Source organism: Barbus barbus (genome assembly GCF_936440315.1).
Source record: "Barbus barbus genome assembly, chromosome: 48".
Taxonomy (NCBI): domain Eukaryota; kingdom Metazoa; phylum Chordata; class Actinopteri; order Cypriniformes; family Cyprinidae; genus Barbus; species Barbus barbus.
This window is the reverse complement of record NC_136726.1, coordinates 1,260,645-1,276,013: the sequence shown is the minus strand read 5'-3', so window position 1 is coordinate 1,276,013 and position 15,369 is coordinate 1,260,645. Positions and strand designations below refer to the sequence as shown.

Sequence of the window (15,369 nt, the reverse complement as noted above, 5' to 3'; positions counted from 1 at the left end):
CACATTTCTAACCGGCATGCATCTCGCGCTGATCACCGGTGATCGGTTCTGCGCAGATTTTGCTCATCTCAAACAAGCCTATTCCCAGACTCTATTTCCGGTTCAAATGTGACAACAGTAGGCTACCATAACGATCAACACATAATTTTCTTTACACACGAAATTCTTTAAAAAACACTTTCCTGAGGGACGGATGAGGAATACAATATATAAAATATATATGTAAATAAATATCAATATATATACTCATATTAATATAAAATAAATTAAAGTGAAGATTAATAGTGTAATTTTAAAGTAACGTTATTGTTTCCTGTTTGAGTCTCCCTTAAGTGAAGTCAGCTTTATTTATAGCACTTTTAACAATACAGATTGTGTCAAAGCACTTAACAGTATCAGATTAGAGGATAGAGTGTCAGTAATGTACAGAAATAAGATTAAACAGTCAGTTTTCAGTTAAAGCATGTCATTATTGAGTTCAGAGATGATTGTAGATCAGTTTTCCTCCAGTGTAGTTCTCAGAGTAATATGACACCGGGGGGTTTAGCTTGTTTGCTGTACATCTTAGAGAGAGATGTGGTAAAAACTACTACGAAAGGCAGTCCTTCCATTCTTTGTCAGTTTGATGTGTTTGCTGCTATTAAAATTAGCCTGAGAAAAACTAAATGTTCCTCACACTGTCTCCTTGTAACACAGTTATTATTTTTCATTTACTTACGTCATATTTTTAAATGCCATTGATATTTTAGAAAGTTTTAAAGGTAATGTAAATAAATGTATTATTAATAAAAACCCTCCTCAGGACAACTTTAGCTCACGTCTGTGTCGCGCGTGCTGGACATGACGTCAGCTTGGGAGCATTTAAACATTGAGACAAACAGGGACCTAAAGTATAGTTATTTATTTAAAATATATATATTTAATCATACCTTGCATTATATTACAAATGGGCATTGAATGATTAAATAAATAAATAAATATCTGATATAGCCATTCATTTACTCTGATAGTTTCAAGTTAACCGTGCATTCATGAATCTGCAATAGGCAATTATTTCTTTAATGAAAGGTAAACAAAAAATAATACACTGTACAGGTTTCTGAATTCGTAAATGTCAGGTCTGGATAAAATATATAAATAGTGGTTTGGATAAACTATATAAATGATGGTCAGTGGGAAACCCAGTCAGGTACCAGGACAAGTCATTAGCCCAATTTCTGGACCTTCCGGCCCGCCATACAATCTCCACTCTCTACCCAACACAACAGACAAACTCCTTCTGCTCTCCCGGTTTAACAAGGACTTTTCAAACTCTGCTGCTCAGTTTCAGGGATCTGCCTAATTATCAGCTGATCAGAGCAGACCAGCGTGCTTCTACATCAGTGAGAGGAGGTGTACAGATGTAACTGCGTTAAAGAAGATGTGTAAAGAAAATTCACATCCAGCACTCGAACCATCAGCACTGGAGCTCCTCAGGGCTGCGTACTCTCCCCACTGCTCTTCTCTCTCTACACCAACGACTGCACATCTAAAGACCCCTCTGTCAAGCTCATGAAGTTTGCAGACGACACCACACTGATCGGCCTCATCCAGGACGGTGACGAGTCTGCTTACAGACAGGAGGTTAAGGAGCTGGCTGTCTGGTGCAGTCTCAACAACCTGGAGCTTAACACGCTCAAAACTGTGGAGATGATCGTGGACTTCAGGAGAAACCCCCCTGCTCTCCCCCCACTCACCATCATGAACAGCACTGTGACTGCAGTGGAGTCATTCAGATTCCTGGGCACCACCATCTCTCAGGACCTGAAGTGGGATATTCACATAGACTCCATTGTCAGGAAGGCCCAGCAGAGGTTGTACTCTCCCTCGTCAGCTGAGGAAGTTCAACCTGCCACAGGACTTACTGAAACAGTTCTACTCCACCATCATCGAATCCATCCTCTGCACCTCAGTAACTGTCTGGTTCAGCTCAGCTACCAAATCTGACCTCAGAAGACTACGGAGGGTAGTCCGGACTGCTGAGCGAATCATTGGTACAACCCTCCCCACTCTCCAAGAACTGTACTCATCCAGAGTGAGCAAAAGGGCTGGTAAAATCACTCTGGACCCCTCACATCCAGCACACTCCCTCTTTGAACTGTTACCATCTGGTCGACGCTACAGAGCTGAGCACCAGAACGACCAGACACAGGAACAGTTTCTTCCCTCAGGCAATCATCTCATGAACACTCAATAATAAACGTGGAACACACAACTCTTATCATACTTTCATTATTTAACACACATACTTATTACATTTCACATTTGCACCAAACATACCTGTACATACTGAATTATCTATTTGTATATTGTGTTTGTGCTATTTTGCATATTGCGTATCATTTTTTATTATCTGTCCTGTTGCACTGTGGAGCTACTTTCACTAAAACAAATTCCTCGTGTGAACTTACCTGGCAATAAAGCTCATTCTGATTCAGATGAACTACTACTAACTCAGAGAAACGGGCTCAAACATAGAAAACGGAGCAGAAATGCAAGTCAGACTGAGTCCAACAGGATTTGAAGCAAAGATTGAGATATTGGCTCTAATAGTACTGATCTTATACACAAAAATAGTTCTGAAAAAGCCTGTGAAAGTTTCGCACAATCAAAAGCAACTGAACCTACAGTATTCAGGACTGTATTTATGTGGACAATGATTCTGTGAGATTAGAGCTGGACAATAATGTGCTTGGCCGCTTTAACAAACTGTTGGAAGGCATGCAAGCAGTCCCCGAGTATCTCATAGGAGACCTGGAGCTGCTCACTTTTCCATCTCGGCCTGTGTCCATGTTTTCCCAAGTAATTACGCCAGGGCTGTGAAACCGTTTTAGATTTCACCTTTTTAAAAGGGGTTATGGAGTTCAGAATACCACTACACTTGGAGCTAAAACTATCTACTAAAATATCTAAACCAGAGAATAATGGGGACGTTTGGGACTTAAATGCACTTGGGCCGTTTGGTTACTTTGACCATGGCCCAATACACAATCTATAAAGGTGATCATCAAGATATTTCATGATATGTGTTTGGGAACGTTTCAAATAAAAAGGAAAATAAATAAAACAAGTGCTGCTGTCACATGACAAACACAGCTGATCACCTGCCAGGTGTCCATCAGGACAAAACCACTTGCTGAACTCAATGAGACAAGAGAAACACCAAAACAATGAGCATTCATTTTCCAGACATTTTATTAAGCAAAAGGAGTTTAAGCAGTCAGCACACATGCTCCTCCCACACCCTTGATCTTCTCCTCGGCCCGTCTGCTGAAGAACTTGGCCTTCACGATGACCGGCTGCTTGGGCAGTTTGCCTTTTCCCAACACTTTGAAGTAGCCCTGAAAAACAGCACAATCCCAGATCATGATCACCTGGAACCAGAGACGCCTCACACAAATGACTCCAATACACAGCTCATGCTTCAGAAAATACAGATCTGCTGTGGTCTGGTCACTCACTGCGCGCACAACGTCGATGATGGGCGCCGGACCCTCGGGCTTCTTGCCGTAGTTGACCCGGGTCTGCTCGCTGACCAGCGTCCACAGCTTGTCCAGGTTAATGGTGGGGCAGAAGACAGCGTTCCTCTTCAAGTGGTAATGTCTCATTCCCACCTTACCAAAATAACCGGGATGACTGCGGGACACAGACAGCAATCAACTCTCCAGAACAACAATTACAGAAACCTGGACCTGAGAATTATTTAAAGCATACATGTGCAAGATGTTGTAGTTCATGCATATTTTCTGCAGAGAACAAGTGATTTGTTTAACATTTACAACTTCATATGTGCTGCACTTGGAAGTGAATGTTTTTGCAGCTAGAGAGTTAATAAAAAAGAAGAGTTACTTGAATCATGTTATATTTTCAAGTTGACAAGTTAAAAATGGTAAAAACCGAGAATCAAACATTCTAAAAAAATTAGTTATACACATTTCACTTATTTTATTTATATATTTATTAGATTATAATTTGGGCATTTTGCTCAGCTCTAGAAACGATGTCTATGATGTCAATGAAAGGTGAAGTGAGTTGCATTAGCAGTTTAAACATCTCTTACACGGGTCACCAACCGTTAGAGACCGAGGGCTCCCTGAAGGGCTATATTCATATACTCCAAATAAATACCATTTTATTTATCATTGTCACATATACATACACGACATTACTGTTTTCTGACAAGCATTTTCAATGTTTTTATCAATCCAGGAAAATATTTATCCTGATTGTGAAAATGATAGCACAATCATTTGTTTCCATGTGATACAATATTAATCATGATATTAATCTACCATTAATGGGGAAGGAAATGCTTTCCACGTTCGTTAGACCTCGACAATGAAGGTAAACATCACAATTCAATTCCACAGAGGACCTACTTATTAATTTAGGGCCCCAGTAAATACATTTCATTTTTCCCTAAATTATGCGTTTTCTTTTCGACTTATGGATTCTGTGTTTGATTCAGTAAAAAAAAAAAAAAGAAAGCATTTTCATTTTATCAGATAAGATGCTGCACAACGGAACTGTATAAATTAATAATAATAAAATAATAACTTAATTATATTATTGTTATTACTTGCATTTTAGTAGACAGTAGTAATATAATCGGCCAAACTATATTACAAAAGTCAAATATATAATCTACACAAGTGGGCTTTTATTTTGGCGGCTTGGTCTTTCAGTTTTAGTTTCAGCCTGTATTTGACGGTAATTTTTCTCAAAAGAAACTGCATGAAGCTGTGAAGTGATTCTCAGAGCAGCTCCGGAGATCAAGTGTGTTCATATATCGAGACACAGATGCTGAAAACACTGCGAGTCGTGCGTGTATCAGACGAAACCACTCCACACAGAGACACTTATCAGCGACATGCACTGCTGGCTGCTGAAGCATTCATTTATGGTGTGTGATATGATGTTACATTAATCCATATTGAGTAAACATGAACAGATTATCATAATCTGGATATGATATCGTTTATCGCCCGGCGCTAATTCAGGCTGGCGGGCGACTCGGACTCATGCGGGCACCACGTTGGTGGTCTTACACTGTACAAGAACAAAGCAACCTATAAAATACTTATTTTACTGTACTTTGATCACGCTGCAAAACAGGGATGCTCCTCAATATCGCCGTTTTATTTTTCCATTACAAACATCTGAAGAGTTTAGAATCAAGAATCATTTCCTTGAGAAGCAAAACAGCATAAGATGCGTCTTGTTTTCTGTGGAACTGGTCAAAATGAGCGAGTCTGATTAAAACATATCTGCTGACGGCATGGAAAAGATCTGGCTTTCTAAAAGACCTCTAAAGGACTCAATTAACCCATTTAACCCCACAATAGTGACCGTAAAGCAGGATTTCATTTATAAAGCTCTATAAACCTTTGCATCAAAACAAAAGGCTAGTAAGGTATGATAAAAACGACTTTAAGGTGTCTAGCATTAATATATGAAATGAGTGTGGTCACAGAATCAGTAAACATCATGATCACAGCAATAGTGACCAGTTGGATAATAACACACACACACAGGACCCACACACACACACACACAGGACACACACACACACACACACACACACACAGGACCCACACACACAGTGTTTTAGTGATTCCCTGATGAATGAAAGAGCGAGTCGCATCAGCTTTTACTCACTATTTATCAAAGTTGATTCTGTGATGGTGCATCCCACCAGCATTACCTCGACCCCCAGGATGCTTCCTGTGCTTGCCTGCAGAAGAGAGGACGGTCAGAGACAGAGACACACACAGAGAGAGAGAGAGAGAGCGAGCACACACACACACACACACACGCCGCGTTCACAACACATCAGCCTCGCGCGTTACTGACCGATGCGCCCGTGTCCGTGGCTCACGTGCCCGCGCAGCTTCCTGGTCTTGGACTTCTTGGTCGGCTGTGGAGAAAACACATTAAAGTCACTGTAGTTTACACGATTATTGTAGTTTACATGATTATTGTAGTTTACACGCTGCGATACTTCAGAGAACCCCCCCACCCGCGCGCCACTAAACTATCTGTGTGTCCCGGGAAACATCTGCACAATACAGCCGACCGATCACACTTAACCCGACACAGAAGCACACGCACTCGATACCAGACCAATCTGACTCTAAATCACACAGGATTCAGACGGATCGTGTTTTAATCAGAGAGCGCTTCAAGAGCACCTACCATGGCGGCAGAGAACGCGAAGAGGAAGTTGTGCTGTGATCTCGCGAGATAATGCGTGTCGATCGCGTGCAGCGGGATCTCAGCGAGACAGCGCCGCCTGCTGACTGGAGGCTAAACTGCACGTGCACTTTCTCATCATCTGCTGATTTTGAGTATTATAACATCATCATTATTATTATAAACATTTTTTCTCATTTAATCCAAACACGTCTACAGTATAAAAACATCTGTAGGCCTAAATCAGCACCGTAGACTGTAAAAGTACCACATCAAAGGCTTTTATTTCATTTCCGGTGTAGGTTACACCTTTTTTTAACGTAAAAGAATGTGTTTGACAAACATTATATATGATATAAACAATTATGCACTAGAGGGTCTGTATACAGATACTGTCTGTTGTGATGCTGATTCTTCATCAATCACGTGACCTGCGCAGTTTCACTTTACACATCAGTGATGATGCTGATGATGATGATGATGATGATGCTGATGCTGATGCTGACACACAGTTCTGTGTCTGAACTGAAGACACTGAGATAAGAGCATTGTTCTGGAGCCTCGTGTTTCTCCGTGTTTCCAGCGCAGACGCAGACGCAGGTCAGAGAGACTCGGAGTCAGATATCAGTAATCATGGCCATGTCCAGCTTCCAGAAGCTCAGTATCGTGTCGTGCGTGCTGCTGTGCGTCGCGCTTCTGCTGCCGAAGATGCTGCTGTCGCGAGGAAACACAGGTCTGTTCATTAAATCTCGTTCTTTACTGATTCGCTCACAATATATGCGTTTTCTGCGTGTGATTCTCGAAAGGCATCGCACTGTCCTCTAGACCAGACTTTAGCGCAAACGCACCTATGGACAAAATTAAAATACATTTTGTAAAGCATAACCGCAAAAAAGAGCAACTGAAACGTTGCATGCACGTACTGAAACACAACTTGACGTGAAATGTATTTGAAATGGTTTTAAATGCATACAAAGCCCTGAAATCAACAGTGCTGCTCTGCGCAGGTGTTGTGTGATGATTAGAAACAGGATCACTGATGCTGTGTGTGAATGTGTGAGAAGGGCCCGCAGGTCATGTTCCCCCCAGACCCCCTGTATCTGTCCCCGAGGAGCAGCGGCGCTTCTCCAGAGCCCACACCCCGGAGGCCATCGCCCGGGCCAAAGGAGCCGGCCCCGGAGGAAAGTCCAACCTCGCCGGCCAGATCATCCCCATCTACGGCTTCGGCATCTTACTCTACATCCTCTACATTCTGTTCAAGGTGAGCCTGCATCTCACACGCTTCAGCCGGAGCCATTATTTATGATGTGATAAGAGCTCACTCAGGTACTGAGGTGCCAAACCATTCAGGGCTTTATAGGTAATTAGCAAGATCTTAAGATGTATACGATGTTTGATAGGGAGCCAGTGCAGTGTTGACTGAACCGGGCTAATGTGGTCATACTTCCTGGTTCTAGTAAGAACTCTAGCTGCTGTATTTTGGACCAGCTGGAGTTTATTAAACGTGCAGAGCAACCAACCAATAAAGCATTACAATAATCTAACCTCGAGGTCATGAATGCATGAATTAATGTTTCTGCATTTGACATTAAGAGCATAGGTCGTAATCTAGATATATTTTTAAGATGGAAAAATGCAGAAACTATCAGAAAGTACGCCTAGGTTCCTAACTGATGATGAACAATTTACAGAGCAGCCATCAAGTATTAGACAGTGATCTAGGTTATTACATGCAAAAGCTTTTGGTCCAATAATTAACACCTCTGTTTTTTCAGAATTTAGCAGTAAGAAATTGCTAGTCATCCAGTTTTTGATGTCAACTATACATTCCATTAGTTTTGCAAATTGGTAAGTTTCATCAGGTCGTGAAGAAATATAGAGCTGGGTATCATCAACATAACAGTGAAAGCTAACACCTTGTTTCCTAATGATATCTCCCAAGGGTAACATGTAAAGCGTGAAAAGTAAGGGTCCAAGTACTGAGCCTTGAGGTACTCCATACTGCACTTGTGATTGGTATGATACCTCTTCATTCAAGTACGATTTGAACCATGCTAAGGCACTTCCACTAATGAAAACAAAGTGTTCTAGTCTATTCCAAAGATGTTGTGGTCGATGGTGTCGAACGCAGCGCTAAGATCCAGTAGCACTAATAAAGAGATACAACCACGATCAGATGATAGAAGCAGGTCGTTTGTAACTCTAATGAGAGCAGTCTCAGTACTATGATACGGTCTAAATCCTGACTGGAATTCCTCACAGATACCATTTTTCTCTAAGAAGTGTGCGAATGTGCTCATTATACCACGGAGTCAGACTGTTTTCTTTGATCTTCCTTAAGCGTAAAGCAGCAGCTGTATCTATAGATGGCGGCGCGTACGCACGCAGCGGCTTACAGCTTTCGCTTTTGGTGCACCTTTGTTTGTTTTCTCGTGTGTTTTTTGTTTGTTGCTTCTGTGAAGCATAATTACAGCCGTCAGAACTTATTAGATATCGGATTTCAACACAAGATTACAGTCACACATGACTTTTATCGCACACACAATATCCCAAAGGACATCACCAGACCACCGGGATCTCCGTGGATTGTTGTCGGTCCTGGCAGACGACGCAGACGGCGTCGGGAAAGGAAACAAAAGCGGGGCTGCCGGGCCGGCCTTCTGGAGAGACTTAGAAAACAACCACATAAGCCTTCTCTACCAAGTATGTTTCTCACCAATGCAAGATCCATGGCTCATAAAATGGACGAACTGGAGCTTTACATCGCCGGGAATCACTACATCCGCGACTGCTGCATTATGATAGTATCTGAGACCTGGCTTCACCCAAGGATCCCCGACGCAGCAGTGCAGCTGGCGGGTCACACTTTACACCGCTGGGACAGAAACAACGACTCTGGTAAGAGCAGAGGGGGTGGTGTGTGTATATTTGTGCACAATGACTGGTCAAACAACAGTATAATCCTAGATAGCCACTGCTCTCCGGACCTGGAATTCATGACTGTTAAATGCCGACCGTTCTTTTTACCGCGAGAGCTAACAGTAGTGATTGTCACCGCTGTTTACATACCACCCGACGCTAATGTTAGCATAGCTCTCGCTCTCTTGTTAGATGCCATAAACAAACAGCTGTGTGCTCATTCCAATGGAGTACACATTATAGCTGGAGATTTTAACCAGGCAGATTTGAAAACAGTACTTCCACACTTTTTCCAACATGTTAAATGCTCGACCAGAGGGGAAAACACACTGGACCGTGTGTACACCAACATTAAACATGCATATAGAGCTATTCCTCTCCCTCACCTAGGCCACTCAGACCACCTCTCTCTGCTTCTTACTCCAGCATATATTTCCCTCAGAAGAAGAACACCACCACTCATAAAGACTGTTTCTACTTGGCCCAAAAATGCACTCTCTCAGCTCCAGGATTGTTTCACACACACTGACTGGGAAGTTTTTAAACATCATGACCTGGCTGTTCACACTGAGGCGGTACTGGCCTACATCAAGTACTGTATGGACAACGTCACAGTGAATAAAATCATCCGGGTTTTTCCCAATCAGAAGCCTTGGATGACCAGCCAAGTCCACAAGCTCCTTAAAGACCGGAAAGCTGCCTTCAGGTCAGGTGATAGAGCTCTTTACAGTGCTGCCAGAGCCAACCTGAAGAGAGGAATTAAGGATGCAAAGAGGGACTACAAAAATAAGGTAGAAGATCACTTCACAGACGGCAAACCACGACAGGTATGGCAGGGATTCCAGCACCTAACAAACTTCAGAGGCAGCAGCTGTGCAGCTAGAAACAGCTCGGCTCCACTGGCAGAGGAACTGAACTGCTTCTTTGCTCGTTTTGACAAACCACAGCTGCAAAAAACTACACCACCTCAGCCTACAACAGACCCTGGTACCCCCCCACTCACTGTCCAGGAGCATGAAGTGAGGCGGGTGCTCAGAACAGTGAACACACGGAAAGCTGCTGGCCCTGACGGCATCCCAGGGAAGGTGCTCAAGGGATGTGCTGACCAGCTCTCAGGAGTCCTCGCAAACCTCTTCAACCTCTCTTTGACACAAGCTTCAATTCCATCCTGCTTGAAATCTTCCACAATTATCCCCATACCAAAGAAATTAGCCACGGATAGCCTCAATGACTATCGCCCTATCGCCCTCACACCGATCATCACAAAGTGCTTCGAAAGGCTGGTGTTGCACCATCTGAAAACCTGCCTCCCCTCCACCTTCGATGAACATCAGTTTGCTTATAGAGCTAACAGATCGACTGAGGATGCAATAGCCATAGCTCTCCATAATGCGCTGTGCCATCTGGAACATCAGGAGAGCTATGTGAGGATGCTTTTTATTGATTATAGCTCAGCCTTTAATACCATCATACCGGACATCCTCTTCAGCAAACTCACAGATCTGGGCTTCCCCTTACTCACCTGTACTTGGATCAGGAACTTCCTGACTGATCGCCCTCAGACTGTTAAACTCGGTCCCCATCTCTCCTCCACCCGCACGCTCAGCACTGGCTCCCCTCAAGGGTGCGTGCTGAGTCCAATTCTGTACTCTCTCTATACGTATGACTGCCGCCCAGTTCAACACCAGAACAACATCATCAAATTTGCAGATGATACTACAGTGGTGGGCCTAATCTCAAAGGGGGATGAGGCTGCCTATAGAAATGAGATCCTGAGATTGTCAGAGTGGTGTTCAGCTAACAACCTGACACTTAACACCACCAAAACAAAGGAAATCATCCTTGACTTTAGAAGGCACAGGGCAGACCCCACTCCCCTCTACATCAATGGAGACTGCGTAGAGAGGGTTCAAACATTCAAATTCCTTGGTACAATCATCTCAGCAGACCTCAAATGGTCAGCCAACACCACAGCGATCATCAAGAAGGCACAGCAGCGCCTTCACTTCTTGAGAGTGTTAAAGAAGAACAACCTAAAGGAGAAGCTGCTGGAGACCTTCTATCGCTCTGCAGTGGAGAGCCTGCTGACATACTGTATCACAGTATGGTACTGTAGCTGTACTGAGGCAGAGAGAAAGGGAATACAGCGGATCATTAACATCGCACAGAGGATCATTGGCTGCCCTCTTCCCTCCCTGAATGATCTTTACAACTCCCGCTGCCTCAGCAGAGCCCAGAACATTGGAAAAGACCACTCTCACCCTGGTTCTCACCTGTTTAAACTGCTGCCCTCTGGCAGGCGCTACAGATGCATTAAATCACGGACCAATAGACTCAAGGACAGCTTCTTCCCCAGAGCTATAATCACACTGAACACTCACATGCACTGAACACTCACATGCACTGACATCTTACTCAGTACAAAATGTGTATTTGTGTACCATATTTCTGTGCAATCTCCATTCTTAAGTCTTTATTCCTTCAGTCCAGTACAGCCTTGTATTCCTGTGAAACATCTTCACTTTTTATGCAATGTTTTTTATATTCTCATTCCAAATAGTTTTATTCAGAGCCAGAAGTCTACCTCATAGTATTGCAATAATCTTTTTGATAAACTGTGACTTATTATTATTACTTTTATTTGTGTATGTGTGTATATATATGTGTATATATATATGTATATATATATGTATGTGTATGTGTGTGTATGTATGTGTATGTGTGTATATATGTATATATGCACAAGCAACTCTTTCTATGTTTATTTTCTTTATTCTTTGTCTTAGCTTAAACATTTTAATTGTACATCACTTTGTAGTATGTATATTTATTTATTTATATTTTTCTATTATGTACCGTGCACCTTATGCAGAAGCTCTGTAATTTCGTTGTATCTTGTGTACAATGACAATAAAGACATTCTAATTCTAAAGTGCCAGAAAACAGAGAGTCCATAGTTTCTGTTACATCATCAAGTTTTTCTGCACTGTTGGATATGCTGAGGAATTGAGATAAATCAGGAAGATTATTATAAAGCAGTCTTTTGTGGTAGAAGTGATGGTTCTACTATACTTGTAACAAGGAGTTTGTTTGTGTCTCTTAAAGATCACGTCCAAAGGCAAAACAACCAAACCTCCAGAGAGCCGATTCACTGCAGTCAGATCCGAAAACATGAAGAGGAAAATAAGTATGAACACAAACACACAACCTGGAGACTGTGTCAGTTGTAAACAGCTTTATATTGATGATCAGCTGTGTGTCTGTGCTGAGTAACAGATCCGTCTCTCTCTCAGCTGATTTTGAGCTGGCTCAGCTGCAGGACAGACTGACTGAGACGAAGGACGTGATCGAGAGGATCATTTCTGCAGCCAGCACCGGCTCTAACAGGTGTGATCTCTCGCTCTGTGTTCTGTGTGTGTGTGTGTGACGTGTGTGTGTGTGTGTGACGTGTGTGTGTGAGACGTGAGTGTGTGTGTGTGTGTGTGTGACGTGAGTGTGTGTGTGTGTGTGTGTGTGTGTGACGTGAGTGTGTGTGTGTGTGTGTGTGTGTGTGTGTGTGTGACGTGAGTGTGTGTGTGTGTGTGTGTGTGACGTGTGTGTGTGTGTGACTTGTGTGTGTGACGTGTGTGTGTGTGTGTGTGTGATGTGAGTGTGTGTGTGTGTGAGACGTGTGTGTGACGTGTGACGTGTGTGTGTGTGTGAGACGTGTGTGTGACGTGTGTGTGTGTGTGTGTGTGTGAGACGTGTGTGTGACGTGTGTGTGTGTGACGTGAGTGTGTCGTGAATGTGTGTGTGTGTGTGAGACATGAGTGAGTGTTCCGTGTGTGATGTGTGCGTTCAGTGTGTGTGATGTTTGCGTTCAATGTGTGTGTGTGTTCAGTGTGGCAGGAGCGGTGGCCGTGGATGAGGAGCAGAAGCTGCTGCATCAGCTGCAGGAGATCACTCGTGTCATGCAGGAGGGACGCTTCGTGGACAGCATCCCAGCAAACACACAGCACTCCGGTGAGACGCCCAGCTCACTGCATGCTATGCTCACAAATCACTGGCACATCCCAGTGGCCTTTAATCACGATTGGAGCGTTTTATCTTCACAGATCTTCCTGAGAACGGTGGGAAAGAGCTGAATGAGCATTTCTGTTGTGTTCATTCTCCTCCCGTGAGCAAAGCCACTCAGATGAGAGAGAGCCGTAATCCTGAGACCAATCGTCCTGACCAAGAGTCCGTCAGCGACCAGAGGACCGATGCCAACAGAGACTCCACCAGCCAATCGCTGCCAGAGACAGACACTCAAACAGGAAGTGACATCACACCCAGCCCAGTGTCAGAACACAGCATCATCAGACGGAGAAACAAACAATGAACCATCTAAATAACAGGATTGGTTTGCTGCACGGACCCCTTTCACCTTATATTGAGCACTAGCTGTCTCTCCGTGGTGTGTTTGTGAGACACACAGGGAAGAGCAGCTGTGTCAACATCACACACGAGTTCAGCTCTAAACCATCAGTGTCCTCTCTATTGTACAGGAGCCTCAGCCTGTGTTCATAATCAACAATATGCCAACAGAGGTCTTGTGTTCAGGAAAACATCATGGCGTTTCTACTGAGGAAACTTCTGATCATCCTGTAAACTGCAGAACGTGCTTTGAATGAGAACAATGCTAATTTGTGTTCAAATTTCTTGAAGCTCAAATATAGAGTATATAATATTTGAGGTCCAAAAATGAACATTTTTCTCATTCAAATGCAAGTTCTGCAAATTCAAATTACTTGGACCTCAAATATGATACACTTTATATTTACATAAAACCCATCACCTAAAGAAAACAACTTGCAATGTACAACAAACTAATTGAACAGGTCTGCAGTAAATGTTTTATTTTTCATTTTTAGTTTTGACATTATTACCGAAAGCTGACTGTAATTCCATTTAGTTTTGCTTCTGTGCTTCTCCTTTCATCGCTTGTGTAGTAAACATTGTGATTGATTGCTTTTATTGTTTATGATTATTTATATTCTTTTCATACTTGCATGTTTGCATGAATGTTTATCATTGACTGCTGTATTGTGTGTTAATAAAACACCACAAACACACACCTGCTGTTTATTTCTTTGGTTTGAGTTCATCAGCGAGAGATATGAAGATCTCTGGTCTGAACTACATCTATCCTGAACTCTTTCAGAAGGAACACATCCTTTGTTGTGTTTAAGAGTGGTTTGAGCTTTTCAAAACATTCATTTCCATAAAGACCTCAGGGTTTTTCCTGCTTTACAGAGGCTGTATTCTGTACACAGGGCTGTAGATCTGTTGTTGTCAGACTGAGCTCTGGCATGATTAATGTGGACATCGATCCCAGAGGGTTACTGCAGCACAATACAACTCCTGGTCCATCAGTAGAATCGACTTTCTGACATTTATTAGTTCATTCTGATCACTACTTGCTTCTAACCTATGAATTTAAGATCTGATGGGGGTCTTCGGATCTGTGGAAGGCATTATACTCTGGCAACTTCATCTTCTTGCCTGTTATAGTCTGCCAGAGCCAAAGACCAGGAGTAAGGAGAGCTTCAAGTAACGCAAGTTATGTAATTAATTACCTTTCAAGTAACACATTACTCTTCAATTACTTTGAGTTGCTTTTTGACATAAGTAATGCCAGCAGCTTCATTTTCCATGCACTGACTGACAGCATGTAGAGAAATCAGGAGCGAGTGTGAACATGTTACTGTAGTTCAGCATGCATGTACTCACCTCCCTGCACACCGATCCAGAAACACCAGTGAAATACAAGCTCAGAATACCACACAAACCAATGAGAATTAAATGTTAAATATCACAGGTATCATCTATTTAATCCCACTTGATTAACCAATGTCTTTGCTGCTGATGCAATTCAACTACACTAGTCAACATCTGAAGTGGATCAAAACCAAAGTGCATTCTTGTCTTGAACTTTTTTGACCCACTTCAAATGTTTACTACTGTAATAAGCAACTAGTAATTAATTCTAGTAAGCAACACATAACATGTGTTTATTTTTATTCCTGAAGAATGTGAACTTTCTTCTCCTGCGTCATATTCTTCACTCGATCCAGATCAGCTTTGAGAGGCGCTCTCTTCTGAACAGACGGGAATCATTTCCTTCAGCCTTTCACTTTGTCAAACAATGCTTTGACATTTACCTTTTTTTTAATGAAAAACAAACAGTAAGCCCAGCCC

At 42.6% G+C, this 15,369-nt stretch overlaps 2 protein-coding genes across 2 annotated transcripts; one reads left to right on the top strand and one right to left on the bottom strand.

Annotated features, from left to right (window-relative positions):
* Positions 1-3,216: 3,216 nt before the first annotated feature.
* Positions 3,217-6,719, bottom strand: LOC306866802 (large ribosomal subunit protein uL15). Its single transcript, XM_079412167.1, has 5 exons — positions 6,235-6,719; positions 5,893-5,956; positions 5,698-5,773; positions 3,501-3,675; positions 3,217-3,380 (listed from the first exon to the last, which is right to left on the bottom strand). The coding sequence occupies exons 1-5, from the start codon at positions 6,235-6,237 to the stop codon at positions 3,252-3,254; spliced, it is 447 nt and encodes a 148-aa protein (XP_079268293.1). The 5' UTR covers positions 6,238-6,719; the 3' UTR covers positions 3,217-3,251.
* On the top strand, positions 6,299-14,244 carry LOC306866801 (protein RIC-3-like). Its single transcript, XM_079412166.1, has 6 exons — positions 6,299-6,964; positions 7,296-7,492; positions 12,256-12,337; positions 12,444-12,537; positions 13,031-13,152; positions 13,245-14,244. Exons 1-6 carry the CDS (start codon positions 6,865-6,867, stop codon positions 13,508-13,510), a joined length of 861 nt encoding a protein of 286 aa, XP_079268292.1. The 5' UTR covers positions 6,299-6,864; the 3' UTR covers positions 13,511-14,244.
* The last annotated feature ends 1,125 nt before the right edge of the window (positions 14,245-15,369 follow it).